The sequence below is a fragment of the Ursus arctos genome, unplaced genomic scaffold (genome assembly GCF_023065955.2).
Source record: "Ursus arctos isolate Adak ecotype North America unplaced genomic scaffold, UrsArc2.0 scaffold_7, whole genome shotgun sequence".
In the NCBI taxonomy this organism is placed as follows: Eukaryota; Metazoa; Chordata; class Mammalia; order Carnivora; family Ursidae; genus Ursus; species Ursus arctos.
Genome location: NW_026623089.1, coordinates 74,193,360 through 74,214,569, shown reverse-complemented (window position 1 = coordinate 74,214,569; position 21,210 = coordinate 74,193,360). Strand labels below are relative to the sequence as shown.

The window sequence follows — 21,210 nt, the reverse complement described above, 5'->3', positions numbered from 1 at the left end:
TTTTTAAAGCAAAGTAAAAGAAAATCTAAGCTATCTAACTGAAAAGCTTTCTAAATTGAAAATTACAGGCTTAAAATAACTCAAAATTTAAATTCCTTTTTTCCCTTCCTTCCTTCCTTTCTTCCTTCCTTCCTTCCTTCCTTCCTTCCTTCCTTCCTTCCTTCCTTCCAAGAGACCATAAATCATCCACCTATTGAGAGATTGCAAGGGAACATTCTTCCAGAAACTGCCAACAAATTATCTCTAATAAAACACATCATGTCACAGCAGCTAAGTACATTGAAGATGATATTTAAGGTGATAAAAAGAACAAATTAGTATTGACTAAAAAAGTACACCAACTGTGAAGAGATCATTAAAGACCAGGGCAAATATAACCTCTATATAATTTTGAGATTATTTCTTTGCAGGCTTTAATGTCTGCCTTGACTTGCCCTTGTTTGCTTTTTATGTCAGAAGTAATTTTGGGGGATGAGATGCATGTGTTATTAGAGACACCACAGCCAGAAAATATTTATCTTCAAAAATTGCCTAAGAATGATCAGCTACAATTAGACTGTGCAATCTGTTCTTCAAAACAACTAGACTAATTACTTAATGATACAATTGTCCAAAATTAATTGAGGGTCTCCAATTACCCGGAGAGAAAAAAATACTTGCAATGTCTGATGCCCTGCTCACAAACAAGGAATTATAAACTTGCTATAATTCCTGCTGGGTAGTTAGATACAGGCAAATATTTTGGTAAATTCTTGAAACATGAATAGAAGAACATGTTTAAAAAGAGTAAAAAAGACTGACATTTTATGCATCGTTGAATTACTTAAAATAGGCTCATAAAATATTTCATTCAACAGTCCTCATTTTGACAATAATGCAAAATATTTGCACATTTCCTGTTTTTACTCATTCTTCCATTTGCAGATATTTTGCATACTCTGCTTTTCTTAAGTTGATTTTAAAATATTTTACAGGTATAAGACTGTAACAGAGAAAACAACTCAATGTTAAAAAAACAACAGCAACAATGCTTTAACATGGGATCTAAACAAAAAGGAAGTGGGGAATGGAAGGACAGACCTGTAACTCTGGACATATGGGATTTTCCTTCCATGAATGGTATCCATCCAGTGCAGAAAGCTGCCTGCGGGGCATGAAAACTGAGGCATAGGAAGATCTACTTCAAAACACTAATCTAACCTACACAAAGCTAAGATGTGGGACATTTTCTTAAGCTCCATATTCTCAATCCAGGACTTTTGGTACCTTTCCACACTGTAATGGCAGAGTTGAGTAGTTGGAATAGGGATAGTACAGCTCACAGGGCTAAAATATTTACCATCCGGTCCTTTCAGGAAAATCTGCTAACTTTTCATCTAGAACACATACATAATTTCAGTGATGTATTTGCTGCTAGTGCAAATTTTTGATGGTCAGGCAATCCTTCCTTTTCACAGGTTAAATATTTTTTAAAATTTCAGTTGCATTTGTATTATCTATAGCTCAACCATGGGATATACAACATATAAAATACATCCAATTTTAAAACTTGACTTGATGTTTAGAATAAATGAAGAATTGCATGTAGAAAATAAAAAAATAAATAAAAATAATGATTGTGATTATAATATTATGATATAATACTATAAGCATAATCCCTGATATTTAGTTCTAAAATCAGTTACATAAAAGTGGTGATAATTTAGCATGTAGACGTCTATTAGTAAGTAGTGAAGAAATTATTGAACCACGGACTTAGGTTTTATTCCCAGCTTTGTGACCAGTTCACCACGTAATGTAGCCAATTCTTGCTCCTCCCCCTAGTGTCTGTTTTCTAGGGTGAATAAGGACAGGGAGTTACCATGGCTTTAATTTTGGAAACTTGTTTCATAAATCTGTGGTAATGACTTTATACCTGTCTTTTGGATTTTAATGAAGTGTAAAATATTTTGACATCAACAATCTATTAAACTGTGAGCGATTTTTAAAATTTTTTGAGAAACATTTAGATCCTTCTCGTCTTAACTACATTAACTGTATGTCTTGTACTGAAAGGAGAAATCTCATGGAAAATATCTTGCAAACTTGCATGCAGTAAAATCTATTTAATGTAATTTAATTTTATAGGCAGAGAGGCAGCATTTTAGTTGCAGAAGGCAGGGATATATATATTTACATTTACATTAATATTTATATTTATATATGTGCAGGGTTTATATGAAGTATATGAGTGACTATATACACATTAATACATACACATATGTATGTATATGTACACATAATTGCAGCGTGTGTGTGTGTGTGTGTATATAAGCCATTTACATTAAGATCTATGGAATATCTCTTCAAATAAGTAAAGGGTGAGAAAAATAGCTAAATTTCATTTTTTTCTTGTGATTATGTTTCACAGTTTAAAGAAACTTTTGGTTCTTTCCAAGCAATTAAATATAAAAAAGTTTGAGCAAAATCAAATGGGGGGGGATATGACCATCGATTACACATGTTCTCAGAATCAAACCAAAGAAGGAAAGCCCTTGCATCCGTGCAGGATTGCCTCAGTTGACTTTAGGGAAATGTGTGAGAGAGAACCCTATATGAGCAGCTTTGCAAAGAGACCTGGGCTTCTCCAAATAACGTTTAGATGACAAAACGTTTAACTTTTCTATAAATTTGTATCACTCCAAATGACGTTTATCCAGAGGCTGTAGAAGTTGAGTCTGGATGGACCAAACATCAGTGACCGTGAGCAGTCAGGGGTGACTATGGAAATAGGACATGGAAATAGGTCTTGAGTTAAACTTGAAAAGATAAATAAAAATGGGAGACCTGCAAGGTAGGGAGGATCCGGTTATAAGTACAAGGCACGGTGTGAGCGTAGCCTTAGAAATGGAAATGTTTGTGAGACGTGCGGAAATTAACCGGGACAGTGAGGCAGTAACAGAGAGAACCTCGTGCTAAGAACACACCAAGGAAAGGTCAGATTATGGAAGGCCTTGAAAGTCAGCCAGTGGAGACAGATGACCTTTTTCCAGAAAATAATGAGAAATTTTACACATTTTCTGAATAGGAGAGTGATAAGTTTAAAATAGTACTTGAAAAGGTTATTTTTCAGCAAGGGGCTGAGAAGGTGGGCGGGGGAGCGGAAGTAGTCAGACCACTCAGGGCACTCTGAGATCCAAACTGAACATTGTAAATTTCTTCACAAAAAAGGAACTAAAGACGGGGCCCCAGGAACTGTTAAATGAGGTGCAAGAGTGGGTTTTACTATGAGATCTGCTGCCTGAGATAATTCATCTGATACCAGTTTATTCACGGATGAAGTTAGCACTCAAGCAAAAGAAGCAAAATCGCAAAGAATATATTTCACGTGCTAAAATAATTAATCATGTAACACGGTTAATTACATTAATTAACATCTGTCCGTTTTAGCAAGAACCTGTTTAATAAAAACAGCTCAAAAAAGTTAACTTTGACCAGTAAACTTGTCCTATTAACCTTCAAAGAAGAGTTTACGGCTTTTTTTTTTTTTTTTTTAGCAATTCAATCTACAGAGGCTTATGTTATAAGAAACATCATTTCTTCAATTTTTATGAGTAGAAGAATATTGAATAAATAAAATACATTTTAAATAATTTGAAAAAGCAAGCATGTAGAGGTTAAAGGCCTGATGCTGTGTTTAATGTCCCAAGTACACATTCCTCTTATAAAGCAGGTACAGAGTTTTTAAGCTTAAAAATAACATCTGGGAGGTAAAAATAATCTGCGATGTGTCTGAAGTATACATAACAGCTGATATCAGAGATACATTAGAAAAATTTTCTTAGTGGAGTAACAAAAAAATTAGCAGAGTAACCATTGTTTTTTGTTTTTGGTTTTGTTTTTTAAAATAACAGAAAAGGGCTTCTTGGCCCATGGATTTTGGCTCAAATGGAAAAAACAAAAGAAAGCAGAACAACAAAAAGCATGTTCTAATGAAAGCAGTAATACTTAATATTTTTTAAAAAATTCTTTAATCAGCATGAGCATTGAGTTGTGACTTGTATTTAAATATTTGCCTATGCTAGAACTTGATTTTAAAATTAAGGAAATTATTTGGGGTGCCTGGGTGGCTCAGTCAGTTAAGCATCTGCCTTCAGCTCAGGTCATGATCCCAGGGTCCTGGGATCGAGCCCCACATTGGGCTCCCTGTTCAGCGGGGAGTCTGCTTCTCCCTCTTCCCCTGCACCCCCCTCCTCTTGCTCCCTCTCTCTCAAATAAATAACATCTTTAAAAATAATAATAATTAAATTAAGAAACAGCTTTAAATTAAAAGGATCTCAAATAGATATTCTCTTCCAGTATTTAATTCCTGCTACGACCTCAGAGATGTGGAGAACAATTAGCTCACCAAGTTACCATGAGAATAAATAATTCCTGCTGAGCCTCAGTAAACATACATGTGGGTTTGGGCATTAAATTGTCAGAGATGATCAAAATACCAATTTTTTGGGTCATTATTATCAGCAAATTAGATTTTGCCTATAGCAAAATGAATTCCTGAAATCTTATCAGACGTCACCCAGATTTTATTTCTTCTGAAGACCTTGCTATTCCTTAAAAAAAAATTTTTTTGGTGATATTTCCAAACAGTTAAGCCTATGACTGTGGAGCATCATTTCAAGTCATGAACAGTATCCAGTGAGCTACACAGATCAATAAAAAGGGCACAACGGAAGAGGAGCTGGAAACCGACCTCGTTCACGGTGGCATAGTAGCTCTCGTGTTTGAACATGGGTGAGTTGTCGTTCCTGTCCCTCACCACGATCCGAACTTCATGGTAGATCACAGTGCCCACCTTCTTGTTGACGCACTGGACTTGCACCACGATGGAATGTATGCTCATCGGGGGCTGTAATACAGAAATTGCATTTTTTTAAAAAAAGCATGGAAACAGAAGCTTCTCAATGATGGTCAAAGCGCACTTGTTTCATAAAATGTTCTAAGCTTGTTCATTTAAAAATAAGAATCATCTATAAAAATTGATCCATTTCCCTTCTTTTAAGGATAACAGAAGGCCATTGTGATGATTTCATTGTTCGATTTGTGTCTCAAAATATAGGATCTCGGCAAACATGCGGGCCATCCGAGGACCGGTGATGAGTACAATCACAAAACCAGGGCAGAGATGCAGGGAAAAAACGGAGTCTGTCTCTTCAAAAGTTAAAAAACAACAACATGAACTTGCAATCCATAAAAAAAATAGGTTAATGATAAAATCTTTGGGGAAGTGGGGTTGCACGACATGTGTGCTCATTTACACTTTTGCTAAAATATATGTTTATATCTGGTAAAAATTAAAATATAGTCAAAAGAAGAGAATCTGTTCACAATCCAACCAAACTTTCTCGTTCTATACATTTAAATGCTTATCTGTTAGTCTTTCTTTCTCCACGTATACACCTATTACACACACACACACACAGATACACACACACACACACACACCGTGAATCATCCATATAAATACAGATTTACTACGGCATTTTGGTATACACTGTGACGCTATATTATGTGATTTAATGGTACTCCATTCTGAGTCTATAGCACAATTTGTCTTAGCACAAACTGATATTAAGATGTTCTGTGTTGTCCATTTCTGTCTTCACAAACTGTATTTCAACAAATAATCTGTACATAAATAGGTGTCCACCTGCCCCCTTTTTTAATGATAAATTCCTGAAGGAGAAGGGTGTCACCAAAGGGCACTTACTAACTCAGGTCACACGGCCAAGAGCTTTCAGAATTAGGACGCAAACCTACATCTCTTTGACCCTTGAGTCAAATTGCTTAACACTACAAAATATTCCTTTGCGATTTTTAAATCTTCTTCGAGCTTATAAAAATTTCCCTCTAAATACATCGTTTTATCAGGATGATGTATTCTCACCACCCGTCTGAAAGATGAGGCCCCCAGTCTGCTCTCTCCTTCCAACTTCTCCCCTCACTGTTTATTTTTCTTTATTGCATTTCTCACTCACCTCTTGGCATATTACACATTTTATATATTGACTTCAGTCCACCTCCCTTCACTGTGCTGGAAGGTCCATAAAGCCTGGTGTGTGGTGCTGTCAGGACTGAGGCTCTCTGCCCATTAACTATACTGTGCCTGCAGTAGGTAATCGTGACCTCCCCACGTCAGACTATGTGGCTCCCGGCCAGTTATGGTGACCGTACACTCGGAGCAAAATCTCTCAGTGCTTCGTTTGCTCCTCTCTACAAGTAGGGATAAAAATAAACACTGATATGATAGGATCACGGTAAGTATCACCCAAGGTTACCCTGGGCCAGGCACACGTAGCAGATGTGAATTGTTTTTTTTTATTCATAAAAAGTTAAATTCCCAAGAAAGCAAAATACATGGAACTTATAAAATACAAACTGATCATCTTAGATTATGAAATAAATTATTAAATATTTGGATTGAAACGGATTTGAATGGGATGCCTGGGTGGCTTAGTCGGTTAAGCATCTGACTTCAGCTTAGGTCATGATCCCAGGGTCCTGGTATCGAGTCCCACATCGGGTTCCTTGCTCAGTGGGGAGCCTGCTTCTGCCTCTGCCTGCAGCTCCTCCTGCTTGTGCTCTTTCTCTCCCTCTCTCTCTCTGTCTCTCTGACAAATAAATAAGTAAAAGCTTAAAAAAAAAAAAAGGAACCGATTTAAACACACAGCAATGATCACTGGAAGCTAGGATAGGTTCATTAAAAATGTCACAGGACACATTTCTAAGTCAGAAGAATGCTATAGAGACCATATCTAAACTGAAGCAAACTTTGTTGAATTTCAAGGTATTTTTTATAGCCGGTAAAGAAAAAGGCATTTTAATTTATTTGTACTTTACTGAATAAATGTATATAGAGAGAATAAATTTAATAATCAATAACATATGCAGGAAGATATCTGATGAAGGGCCTTTTAGCTCTGTGTTCTAATATTTACCCCATTTTCCTTTTAATTACTGACATAAATGAAAGCATTAAAGTTCTGTGTATAAAATCAGTGCAAGTCCCAAAGCTCAGAAGGATATATCACACATTTAAGGATGAAAGGCAACATTCAAAATCATTTTAATAAGTCAGAATACTAGGTTATATAATGATATATGTTTACAATAATAAATTTAATTTACCTTATTGGTATCAGGACAAAAAAATACCCATGTACAATACATGGCTATGCACATTAACATGAAAATATAATTGTGAAATTTTGATGAATAAAAGATGGGCTTACACACCAACACTGTAAATGGACTGCTGGGCCAGTAATACCAACTTCATATTCATTAATAATATCAGATGCAGAGACAGGTGGAGTATAGTTAGTACCATTTTATGGGCAGATAGAATGTGAAGTCTGACCACCTTGAGAACGTGTGATAAAAATTGAGGATATTTAAGGTAAAAAATGCAAGATGCAGTAGACATCTGAATGGTTATTTTGAAAAGACCTATTAGCTTATTCACTGCAGTCTCAGAGAGCAGAAATAACAACAATGAATAAAAAATATCACAAAACATTTTTTTCTTCAGTATAAGTAGAGGCTTTGTATTAATCTAGATCAGCACAGAATAGAATGGACCATCTTATAAAAGCAAGCCCATCACTGAAAATCGGCAACCTTGAGGCAAAAAGATCATTTAAAAAGATCAGGTCTTTCCATTTTTACTATCAGTTTGAAAGTGTTTTCTTTAATAGATTTTTAAGGAAAGTCCTGCATATTTCAATTGTAAAGTAAAACAAAACAAGAAACAACCAAAAAAAAAAAAAAAGCCCAAAACAAACACAAAACCCACAAAACATCACAAAGACAAAAACAAACAAAAAAAAAACAAATACTTGTGCTGTTAGCCCTTGGCACCCCTTAGAAGACAGGTGAATTAAGTTCTTCTAAAGTTGTTTATCTTCTAAATATTATAAGAGACCTATAAAACCATTTCCTCTCAACTTCTAACACTATATTGAGTGGGAGCGTGGTGGTGCTGAGACAGAAAGGTCACAATCTTGTAAGGAGGGAATCAAATACACTGTACACTGAGCCCCTACTTAGTCCTGCGACGTGCCCATAAATCAGACATAATCAGGTCACTTGGAAATCTTGCCCCTTTCAACTTTAGCTCCCTATGCAACTGTGAGAAGCATGGATAGACCTCAGCTTGCAATAAATTCCAACCATAATGGATCGCGTTGAAGGCCAGAATTCCCTGCAGCTCATATATAACACACACGTTGTAATCTTGCCTAGGAATAGATTCTGTTCTGCTGTATAAGAAGGTCATAAATACATCAAGCGTAGTTCTACAAGTCAGTGAGAGTTTAGGGACTACAAAATGCTTAGGAATCTGTTAGGGAAATTTTGAGTTATCTTTCATACCTGGCGGCAAAAAAATAAGTCCTGCCAATTGTATCTTCCATAATTTTCTTAAATTGCTTCATACATGAAGGAAAAAAAAAAAAGCACACAAACAACCAGTGTATAAATTGTTTTGGGCTAATTACTTAAAACCACTACAATTCGTATATACCTAGACATGCCAACTATTGTCCCAATTTAAAAATGAATGTTTAAAGTACTCTCTGAATGCATATTTGTATGTTCACGTACATGTGGGGATGGGTCTTGATATGCGTAACTAAGGTTTTGGAGTGACAGATACCAACAGTAGATGGACGCCATCTCTGAAGAGTATGTCTGAGAATAGAAAGTAAGGAAAGAAAAATTTCCAACTAGTATGTATGAACTTTGTAATTTGAAAGAAGACAAAAATCAAAAATTTTATTATGAGTTTTTCAGACAATCACTTAGAATTTAACAAGCAAAGTAAGATTTTTATAAGAAATTTACTGATGTAAACAGTGTTGGCTATAGCATTCATCTTTAATCCAAGGAGAACTGAGTTTCTTCTAGAAACCGTGTTATTTGGAAGACTTATGGTTTAAAGAGAAAACAAATTTTTAGCCAACCTGTATAAGACTTGCTTTTATTTTTCCTAAAGCAAAGGCCAACTTTATTTAATCCTCACAGGAATGAAAGGATTTTGTCATGATTTGTCTTCCTATGTACAAAATGAAAAATCTTCATTATTTCACAAATCAACTGGAAGACAGTGAAAGGAAGTAAAACAGCATGTTGTAGAAATTAGTTTTAAATAAGGAAGCGTACTTAAAGGAAATGGCTGGCCAGAGTTCTGAGTGTCTCTCACAAATTAAAGTTTCATAATAAATGGTGCATTGACATAAGTTTCTTAAAGAAGAAAGTACCAATTTGAAAATATAATTAGGATAATGTAATATTTAAATGAATTTTTCATAATCAACTATTAAGGACATTCAGTTTAATTGTATTTATTAAATTCAAAATTCAATGTGGTTTGGGATTAATATGATGCAGTCCTTGTGTGGTAAGCAAATCCCGTAAAACTGATATGACATGAATATAAATATAGAGCAAGTCAAAGAGTTTTGGAGGCTTTACAGTTTGGAGCAAGAAACAACATACCAGTGTAACATGAAGGAATCTTTAACACAGAGAGTGGCATTTAAGGCATTTCTTGGTAGTAAATGACATTCAACTGATGGCAGAGAGTAAAGGTAGTTTCTGAGCATAGGTTTAAAAGAGTACCAGGGAGGGGCCCCTGGTTGGTGCAGACGGTTAAGCCTCCACTCTTCGTTTCAGCTCAGGTCTGATCTTTGTGTCCTAGGATCGAGCCCCTTGTCAGGCTCTGTGCTCAGCACGGAATCTGCTTGAGTCTCTCTCCCTCTGTCCCTCTACCCTCTACCCTCTCTCTCTCTCATATTAATAAATCAATCTTAAAAAAATTAAAAAAAAATAAAAATAATAAAGAGTACCAGGGAAGACCTGATTGCAATGAGAAGGCATCAACGGACAAGGTTGGAACTGTGTTTGGGGCACGGAATGTAAAATAGGTTGTATCATGACATATGGTGGGAACACTATTAGGAGATTGTCTCCAAGTCCAAGAGAGGACTGAGAGGCTCATAGTGTGGCTGTGCTGTCAGCCGCAGAGGCCAGCATGGAGGGGAATGTGGGCAGCTCGGTGGTGACATGGACACTGGTTGGGGGCCGGGAATCAAAGCTCTATGTGCAGCTGCCAACTTAGAGTCTGGAAGAGGAGAAGGTAAGATGTTCAGGATTTCCATGAACATGGTTTCTCTCTGTTCAAACTTTTTAAAAGTTTGCCCAGACTTTTGAGATAAGTGTAATAGGACTGTGGCAGAATCATATTTTTCTTTCTATTATTATTTTAATTATCAATGTCATTATGACCATTGCTATTCCATCCCCACTAGTGATGAGGGAATATTGGTCAGGTGGATTCACTCATTTTGATTTCAAACATCTCATGTGATGCTCCTTCATTACTGAGATCTACTTTTCATCCCAGACAACATATTTTGGTTCTTTTATCATTCATCACACTTCATTTTATACCTTTGCATTCTCTCTCTCTCTCTGTCTTTTTACTGAAGGAAATGTATGGAACTTCAGTAAACAGAAACAAAAAAAAAGGAATAAAAAAAATAATGACTACCAGGGCAAGACTTATGGACTAAGCTTGAAAACTGTCAAAAGCTCCTATGTATACAATGTCATATAGAAGTTTTCTAGTTAAATGCAAATATTGGAGGCTTGAGAAGCTTTACATTTTATTTTAATCCTCAGAAATTTCTGTAGAGATCATCTGTTATTTTACTTATTTCTTAACACTTAATCTTAAATATATTTATTTATTTACATTAAATTTTCTTTTAGTTGTATGCAGCCATAACTGTTTGAACGTTTCTACTAAGAGCTAGTTTATGGCCTTAATAAACAAAGTGCAGAAAACATGATTTAGAATTCCTTCTCAGGGAAACACACTTTCCCCAACCACTGCAGAAAGAACACGTGGAAATGAACATGGATCTACTATCAGGCAGCCATGCCCTCCTCCCCTGTCTCTGAGTCAAGCCAGTGAGTATTGAGGTGCTCTCTCTCATCAGTTAGACAAGACACAGTGCCTGTGGTCAGTCCTCACTAAAAGCTTGCAAGGAGCTGATGCAATGGGGTGGATATAAATAAGAGCCAAAGCCACATACAACCAAAGAAATGGGGGGACAAAATTATAAGTACACAGAGGAATCTGATCTGCAGAAAGAAGAAAACTCAACAACTAAACAGAGGAATGTAGAGATTAGAGATCATGTGGTCCAAGAACACATAGTTTCCTCTGTCCCTGATAAGTTTCCAATATTGCTAAAATCAAATTATTTTTCATTTCTATGATGTTGATATTCTAAACATTCTTCACCCATTGACTTGAGCTCATCTAGAGGCATTTTTGTGCCTTCCTTATAAGCCGAAGAACTTTGAATAAAATCAGAATATACCTATGCAATGGTCTGAATTTTCTGTCCTTCCAAAATTCACATGTGGAAATACTAATAAGATGGTATTAGTAGGTAGGGCCTTCGCCTGACTGGCAAGTAAGTGTCAATGCAGAAAATATTCAACTTTAAGCATGATTTAAAAATGTAATGCTTCAAAAAGGCAAGAACAACTTTATTATGTTACTTATAAAATATATTTTGGGCAGATGAAGGTAAGAGGCAGAAATTCTAACACCTGGTGAGTTGCATCATCTATTTCTTATGTCCCTTTAACAACATGAATCAGGTGATTAGGTGATAAGATGAAGACCCTTATACAAGAAGCCTCAGAGGGTATCCTTGCCCTTTTCTATCATGTGAGGGTATAAGAAGTCTGCAACCTGGAGAAGACCCTCCCCTGATCTTGATGGCACCCTGGTTTCATACACTCAACCTCTGGAACTATGAGAAATAAATTTCTGTTGTTTCTAAGCCATCCAGTCTAACCCAAATGGGCTAAGACACTTAGAAAAGCATCATTGTATTTGAAAAGCTCAGTGGAAAAAAAATTCCACTAACAAAATAGTTCCAGAACACTTTTCCCCTAAGAAGTACTAAAATAAATTCTACCCTGTTGACATAATACGGAGTTTTGGCAGTTGTTATTAGGGTCAAATCCTAATTGTTGGCTCTGTTTTGCTATTCAGAGCATTCACATTTTTTGTTATGATATATTATATTCATAAAATGAACAACTCAAAGAATGTTGGCAACTACCTAAAGAACTGCATGTCAGGAAACTAATAGAATGCAGAGGTAGGTATACTTATATCAGAAAAAAGAAAAAGATTCCAAAACACAGACTGAAATAAGAGATAAAGGACATTACATAATGATGAAGAGGTCATCCAATGAGAGGATATAACATTTGTAAGCATTTATGCACACAACATAGGAGCACCTAAATATATAAAGTAAATATTAACAGACCTAAGGGGAGAAATAGCAATACAATAATAGTGGAGGACTTTAATGCCCCACTTATATCAATGCATAGATCATTCAGACAGAAAATCAATAAGGAAACATTGGCCTTGAACAACACATTAGACCGGATGGACTTAGACACATACAGAACATTCTATTCAAAAGCAGCAGAATATACTTCTTCTCAAGTGCATAAGGAGCATTCTCCATGACATATCATATGGTAGGTCACAAAGAAAGCTTTAATAAATTTAAGAATGTTGAAATCATATCAAGTGTTTTTTCCAACCACAATGGTATGAAACCAGAAATCAATTATAAGAAGAAAACTGGAAAATTCACAAACACATGGAGATTAAACTATATGCTACTGAACAACCAATGGGCCAAAGAAAAAATAAAAAGAGAAGTAAAAAAAAAAATACAATGAGACAAATGAAAATTGAAATACAACAGCCTCAATTTACAAGATGTAGGAAAAGGAGTTCTAAAAGGGAAGTTCATAGGGATAAATGTCTACATGAAGAGAGCAGAAAAATCTCAAATAAATAATCTAACTTTACACCTCAAGGATATAGAAAAAGAAGAACAAATGAATCCCAAAGTTAGTACCAGAGAGAAAATAACAAAGATCAGACCAGAAATAAATGAAATAGAGAATAAAAGAGACAACAGAAAAGGTCGACAAAACAAAAAGCTTTCTTTGAAAAGATTAACAAAATTGGCCAACCCTTAGCTGGATTTACCAAGAAAAAAAAAAAAAGAGGACTCAGATAAATACAATTAGAAACAAGAAGGAGACATCACATCTGATACCTCAGAAATACAAAGGATTATAAGAGATTACTATGAATAATTACATGTCAACAAACTGGACAAGACTGCAAGAAATGGACAAATTCCTAGAAACACAAACCTAACAAGATGGAATCATGAAGAAAGGGAAAATCTGAACAGACTGATTACTAGCAAGGAGATAGAATCAGTCGTCAAAAACCCCCCAACAAAGAGAAGAAGTCCAGGACGAGATGGCTTCACTGGTCCATCTGATCAAACATTTGAATTAATACCAATCCTTCTCAAACTCTTCCAAAAACAGAAGAGGGAACACTTCTAAACTCATTGTATGTGGCCACCATTACCCTGGTACCAAAACTACACAAAGACACCACAAGAAAAGAAAACCATCAGGAACTGCAAACAGACTTGTTGTCCAAAACAGGAGATTGTTTTGAAAAATAACCTCGATTTATTCATCCAGTAAAATGCTATGCAGCCATTACAAATGATTATATATACATTCATTCACAAGGAAGGATGTATATTACAAATCACATTAAAAAAGCAGGCTGAAAAGGAGTGCCTGGGTGGCTCAGTGGGTTGAGAGTCCAATTCTTGGTTTTAGCTAAGGTCCTGACCTTGGGTCTTGAGTATGAGCCCCACATCGAGCTCCGCACTCAGCTGGGAGTCTGCTTGAGATTCTCTCTCTCCCTCTTCCTCTGCCCCTCCCCTGCATGCTCTCGCGCTCTCTCTCTAAAATAAATGAATAAATCTTTTAAAAAAAGTAGGCTGAATGCATTATAAACAGTATGATATAAAGACACATGTATATATATATATATATAGCATATATATATATGCTTGAAATAATATACAGCAAAATACATATGAAATACTTTCCTTAGATGAAAAAGCAATGTTTGTACATATGCTTTTTATTTTCTGATATGTCTATCATTAAGCATATATTATTTTATAATTAAGTAAAATTAAAATTTTCAGTTGTGATTAGATTTGGACTAAATGCCCTGATTTATCAAGCTCCTTTCCTAGTAGCAATAGGCTATGCTTCACATAAAACAGATGGGTGCTGGGTTAAGAATTTTAAGAATAAAAGCCTTTAGACTTTGATGAATAAAGCCCTAAAAGCACTGTGACATCAGGGAGAGCATTCACAAGAATTTAAAAAATTCAAAGGTTAATGTAGGACATGGTAAACTGCACTGAAGTAAGAGGTTATATTGAGATTTATTTTTTCTGAGACACGTGGAGATCACTTTCTATTAAGGGAAATGTGGCAAGCATCTAATAGCTAGGGAAACATTAAGACTACAGCAAGTTACTCCAGTGGGATGGATGTAAGAGTCCATATGTAGTAAATAATCATTCCTTCTCGTGGTTCTATTTACAATTCCTGATTTTGAGATGCAACTTTCTCTAACAATTTGAGAGTAAGAAAAGTAGGAAGATGCTTTAATCAAGGCAAGATCTGTAACCTAGGGTCTATGTAAACTTTGTAGTTAATAAAGTTCTTGAATTCGATGGCACCTAATTCATTTATATGCAAATAAACTTTTTCTTGAGAAATGCGTCTATAGATTTGATCAGAATCCTGACCAAGTGCTCCGCCTCCCCAAAATGAAGACTGACCAACCAATCCATAGATCAGAGAGTGAATTTCAGCCTAGTATCATTATTTCCTGACTTGTAGAAAGTTAGTACTGGTAAAGAGAAATAGAGTGAGCCTCCAAGGAAGTATTTCCTAATGATGCAACTCATTCCTGATATGTTACAAAGGTTTGGCAGTTCCTTGACATCAAACTGTTTTTTCCCCTTTTATTGTCACTCGTTAGCTCGATGGCCCCCTTTACTGGCGAGCAAGTCCACACCACACACTGTTACTCTTCTTATGCTTCTGACATCTTCTATGCTACTCCTTTTACTATGTTTATACTTAGACTTTTTTTTTTTTAAGATTTTTTAAAAATTTATTTGAGAGTGAGAGAGAGCACAGAAGGAGTGGGAAAAGCAGACTCTGCTGAGCAGGGAGCCTGATGTGGGGCTCGATCCCAGGACCCTGGGATCATGACCTGAGCCGAAGGCAGACTGCTTCACTGACTGAGCCACCCAGGCGCCCCTATACTTAGACTTCTAACTATGCTTAAATCCAGCTCACACATTTATCCAAGAAGAATTCCCTGACCAAAACCCAATTATTCTGAAGCATGACTTCCTAGTTAATTAGCTGAGTGGACTGAGACTTTCTTCACCTAAACGGAGTACACTAGAGGCTAGCAAAATATACAACAACAACAACAACAACAACAACGATATGCAACAAAACAACAAGCAAACAAAAATCATGGAAGACTAACATAAGATAGATAACCTTTTATTTCTTTAAGAAAGGCTTTTACAAAGCAAGAGCCTTCTATCATCTACAAGACTGCATAAAATTAAAAAATGCAAAAAGGGCATTAGTTTGGATCCCATTGCTTTAGTGTGTTAAACGTTAGATTGGCTGTGTCTAAATCTATGGCACAGCAGATCATGAAAAAAAAATCAATTAGCAAAACTTTAAGATTCCTTGCACCTCTAAAATTCAATGATTCTGCAAAGCATCTGTAATCAGCAAACTCTGAAAACTGCTATATATGAAGCGCACTCTGTGTCTAGGGAGCCTTGCCTTGAGCTTACACGAACTCTCATCATCTCTTTAGCTACTCCCTCCCCATGATCTTGACGTTTGTGTTTGCCAAATCAATATACTGCACATATGTGAGCCTGTGTTTTGCTTTTTATTTTTAGATTTTCCTCTACAATATTCACTTTACAATTAATACCCTTTAGATGTCCTTGTCTACATCTTTAGCTAATCCAGGTAGGTGTCCGCTGACAACACTTTAATTTATAAAATATCTTGGCAAGTTTAACTTGACCATAGTATTCCTAATTGAAAAGAACATTTTAAGTAGAAGGAAATTAGTTTTGTTTACTGTGTTTTTTTTTAAAAAAAAAAAAAAAACAGCCCACATGATTCTTTAAGTGATATTTGTTTTTGCAATTATTACCTTCAAGTCAATCCATGTTAAAGTATTCCCATGGTACTGTTTTTCAGTTTCACTAATGTCTAATACATGCTGCCCTTATCAGAAATAAAAAAAAAAGTAATACTAGGAAAGCAGATACTTATCTTTCAAAGTAGAGATAGTTTTTGGTGAGTAATTAAAATAATGTTTTAGGTTGGAGACACAGAACACAGTTTATTTATAATGAAGGATATCCTTTCTCTCTACTCATAATTCAGACCTAGAACTTGTGCTTTTAATATCAAATGAAACAAAAATGTTTTCAAAAAGAAAATGATTTGCCAGCAAAACAGTAAATCATTATAATTAGCTATTAGGTTAAGAAAAGGAAACAACATAAAATAACAGTGGTCTAAAAGAGATACATATTCTATAATTCTGCTAACAGGTGACATTATAAAATGCATGGGACTTGGATATGAATGCTCCTAATTAAGGCCAGTAAGGGATGCCTGTAGGTTGAGCAGCTGGGGGCACTCTTGTAGCTTGCCAGTCTGGCCCATTATCCAGATTGCTCTCACAAAACTTAAGACTTATAAATTAAGCCAAGACAAGATAACAATTGTCCTTATTCCACTTTACACCTTCCAGGCACCCAGCCCAAATTGTGAGATGCAGCATAGAAAAAATGTGATGTGATGGAAGGACATAATGGGGGTGGGGGGGCAGCCTCAAGGCAGACTTCTTCCCCTACACGGACCCCAACAGTCCCACTCCTCCTCTCCACCACTGCCTGCCTTTCCCACCTGCACCCACGGCTCCATCAGCGGCACTGCAGCCCCCCAAGTGGACAAAGACAGCCCATCCTGGTGGGAGAGTCTTATTCACTGCCTGCCTCACCACAAAGCTCTAAGAGACTCTGAATTTTAGATGTGAAATAGATGAGGGGTCCTCCACCCCACACTGTACTGTAAAGTGGATCATAAATCTGAGAGACCCAGATTCACCAAGATGAATGTCTGACATTTGGATTTCATAACCTGGGAATTTGGGAGTAGGCATGTTGAGATGTACTCCCAAGGTCCTGTACAATGGCTGTTATACACCCCGACCCACCACACACACACACACACACACACACACACACACACTTCTCTGCACTCAAGCTCAGACTGCAATGCAAAGAAGTAAGAACAAAGTGACATTGGAAAACCACATAAATCTACTCAAGTCTTTCAACTTCTTCAGAAAGGAGACATTCAACAACTTTGGTCATTTTGCTGTTCTTCATAACAGAATACCTAGGTTATGCTGGCTTAATACCTAGGTCACGTGCCCCCCGCTGGACTGGCACAGTGCCAGGAAACTCGCATTCACCTTCTTCTAATGTCTTTACAGCTCAAAAAGCACATGGCCACACACTTGTCCCTCAACAGATGCTTGCTCCTTGTGAGAGCGTCTTCTGTGCTCTACCCATCTCACTGCATCCTCAAGTGACCCTAAGCTACCTTCCCAGACTCTGTGTGGGCCGTCGCCCTGCTTCTCCTACTCTTCCAGACCCGCCACCCCCTGTCCAGGGCACTCTACCCTCAACTGGTTCCTGGATGTCAAGGGGAAATACAATGGCTCTCTCAGACACAGACGGCCCCTTCCCTCCTTATTCTTCCTTCCAGGAGTTAAAAAAAAAAAAAAAAAGATGTTTTTTTGCTGATAAGCACAGAAAATCATGTCAAACTCTATAAAGAAAGTATGATACCCCATCAACAAACACATGCAGTTATTTATACCACAGTAGGTTGTGACATGGGGACAAAGGAAAAAAAGAGTCACTAACGTCTCTATCCAGAACTCTGCCCGTGCTGTTCAGGAAGAGCATTTGCTTAACAGCGTCCAGCAACACCCAGTAATCAACATTGTCCTTTAAGGAAAGTTCGATGGTGGGGTCTGGTCCTCCCGCAGTCCCTTTGATCAGCATGTTATCCACCAGAATCGTACCTGTGGGCCAAAGACAGTTATTTGAAAACGTATGCTACTCATATGGATTCTTGAACAAGATCATATGCTTAAACCCCAGTTGATTGGCAAATTCATTTTCAAGCAGAAAACATTCAATGTTATATCTGGCATGATACAGAAAATGTCCTGTCTCCAAAAGGTGAGAATAACCTTTATTCCACTACTTAGAAAGGATATTTTTGGGACATGAGGGTGGCAGGCAGAGACTCAACCACTTGGTGAGTTTCATCATCTATTTCTTGTTTCCCTTTTGACAACTTCAATCTGTCCCCCTCCCTGTCCATCACTCCTCACAAGGGTGATCACTGGATTTTGCGCCGAACAAAAGGAAAGGCCCGAGATACAGAGACTGAAATTCAGTTCACTCAGTAAGACTTCTGATATGAAAAGAGATAGCCTGAAATAAAAGAAAGGAGGAAAAGGAAGAGATAAAGAAGTAGCAAGGTCTCCCATGGTGAGAACTACTTCTATCTCTATTATCTTAGAACAAATCCATAAAATATAAACCTTAATGTGAAAGACAAAACTAGTGAGCAGACTTCATTCTTCTCGCAGACACGTTCTGGGGTACTTGACCAGAACCACACACTATTTCAGTGGAACATTTTAGTGCTTGCTTTCTTACTATCTTTTCAGTGGGGTAAATTGTAGACATTTGTGGAATGAGCTGAAAAGACAGTACATCTCTAATCTTTCCTATTTTGTTAAAGATTCCATGCATTTTGCAAGTTGGATGCAAGCAGCAGTGATGCGATTCAAATCCCATTTTTTTTTCCCCATACAGCAACAATTCCTCTGCCAAACAATAATGCACTATAGCTTAGGGCAATCACTTTCAGCCGATCCATTTTATTAAAATTATGGCATCCAGAAGAGATGGGGCTATGCAAATAAAAATGTACCCTCCTAAAGACATTAGAATAAATGGCATATATCTACAGAACTCATTGCCTTAGGATAGCATACAAGAATATATAGATAATCCATAAATATAAATCTAGCTTGAATAATAATGCAAAATGTATCTACTGCATTTTCTTAAGGCATGGATTTGGCCTACATGTTATATCGTTGCATAGTCACAAACAAAAGGGGAGGGTCTCTTTAAAAGATTTTCTCAGCAAATTAATAGTAATTAATAATAATAAAAGCTATACTATTTTTCCTTATAATATTGTTATCAGTGAGCTTCGCCTGTCTGGGGAATGTTGAAAGGAACCATCTTTTTGTAGCAATAAATCTGAATAGTGTTTAAATACACACTCTCTCACACACATGCGTTTCTAAATGGCAGAAGATCTCCTTCTACTTTATTCACATACTAGTACACATACCTGTAAATATAGAGTGAAACTGGTCCTTCTATATTTTATTGAAATGGCAACTAGATTCCCTACAGATAATACATCCAAAACTACAGTCAGACAATGGTGGTATTTTCTGACCTAAGAATATGTTCAAGGCCCGAGTACACGCTCATTCACAAATACGTCACACCACCAACCATTGAAAAATTATTTCGTAATTCAATATCTACTTAAGAAATTAAATGAGATTCTATTTCCTGATGAAGAAAAAGATAGAGAAATGTACAGCAGTAGGTGGGCTAACAGCGCTCACGCCTCGACGCAGCCGTGTGTTAGAGTCAGAGCAGAAGGCTCCCCAAGGCACGAGGGGGGAGGGGCAGTGAGCTCCCCTCTGTGGTCCAAATGGATCATAGCCAGAGGAACTCGCAATCGTTATCTTAATGACAATGCCACGAAACTTAAACAGTGTCTCTGGACTTATACTTCATTTAATGATGTTTAATTTTCATGGAGAAGATCTGTTTTCTGGCTCCCTACTCAGTCCTCTGTTCTTCCATGACTGAAACTCAGCAAGAACGGTTTCTCAGGCTAATGTGCCGAAAAAGGAAGAGGTTTGCTTTTCTTTCACCAGAATACACCTTCACGTCGCTAAAATCTCTTCATACTTTCATAAGCCATGTTACCTTGGCCAAAAGTTTGGAGAAGAGAGAGAACAGAGCACAGCTGTGGGAGACATGATGCAGAGCTCTATCTATCTATCTATCTATCTATCTATCTATCTATCTATCAAGAAGGAGGAGGAGGAGAGGAAGATGTTCACTCTGGCTTCCCTGGAGAGCCCCATCTTCCACCTTCCTCCCAGCAGGACAGGTGACACCCAGCTGGCCAACTGAGAGTCCATCTGCAAGCCACCATAGGTCCAGGGTTTCTAGAATGGACAGCCAATGTCCTGAGACAGTACTGGGCATCTGGGGACAACACAAGGCTTTGGCTCCTCTCTTGTTTTGCAAGTTTCCTCTTTTTCCAGCAAAACCTTCCGTTTCACCTCTTCCATGTGATGTTGAAAATCCATTTCCATCCCTGACTCCATTTTAAATACAAAGACGCAGATATATGAAAAATGAAAGGATAGGATACACAATGCAGCAGTAATAAGAAAGCTGGATGGCTCTGTTATTGTCAGAGAGTAAACCAGAACAAAGACTATTCTTAGGGGTGAAGAGACATATATCATAAAAATAAAGAGATCAATTAATTAACAGGTGTTAACCCAAAATTGACCTGTCTTGCAGAAGGCAGTGCCCAAGGCGGGATTCCTCATATGGAAGAATTTCTTTTTGTCGTAATAAAAAATGGTTGCAATCAGGAAAAAGGAATTAAACATAGTTTGACCCTCATGTCATAGAAGTTAAGAGAGGGCTGGCCCTGGAACTGACAGAATCCAATCCTGGATCCACCACTTACCAACCATGTGAAAGTGGGTAGACCACTCAACCCCACTCACCTGCAATTTTTCTTTGCTATAAAATTAGGACCAAAGCAGAACAAATATTTCTGTAACACCATATGTATGCACCTGAAAAAAACATGTGTTCTTGTATCCAGAGGACTAACCAAAACTAAAATGGTAAAAAAAAGAGGTCAGCGTTCCAAGATGGCGGAGGAGCAGGAGACCTAAAGTTC

At 37.0% G+C, this 21,210-nt stretch overlaps 1 protein-coding gene across 1 annotated transcript in view; it reads right to left on the bottom strand.

The window, feature by feature from the left end:
• PCDH15 (protocadherin related 15) overlaps positions 1-21,210 on the bottom strand; it is a 1,631,248-nt gene that overhangs the window by 493,149 nt on the left and 1,116,889 nt on the right. Inside the window, exons 6-7 of the mRNA XM_057308638.1 lie at positions 18,039-18,199; positions 4,733-4,888 (exon numbers count right to left, since the gene is read on the bottom strand). Coding sequence (XP_057164621.1) covers positions 4,733-4,888; positions 18,039-18,199 — 317 coding nt within the window. The remainder of the gene's footprint in view (positions 1-4,732; positions 4,889-18,038; positions 18,200-21,210) is intronic.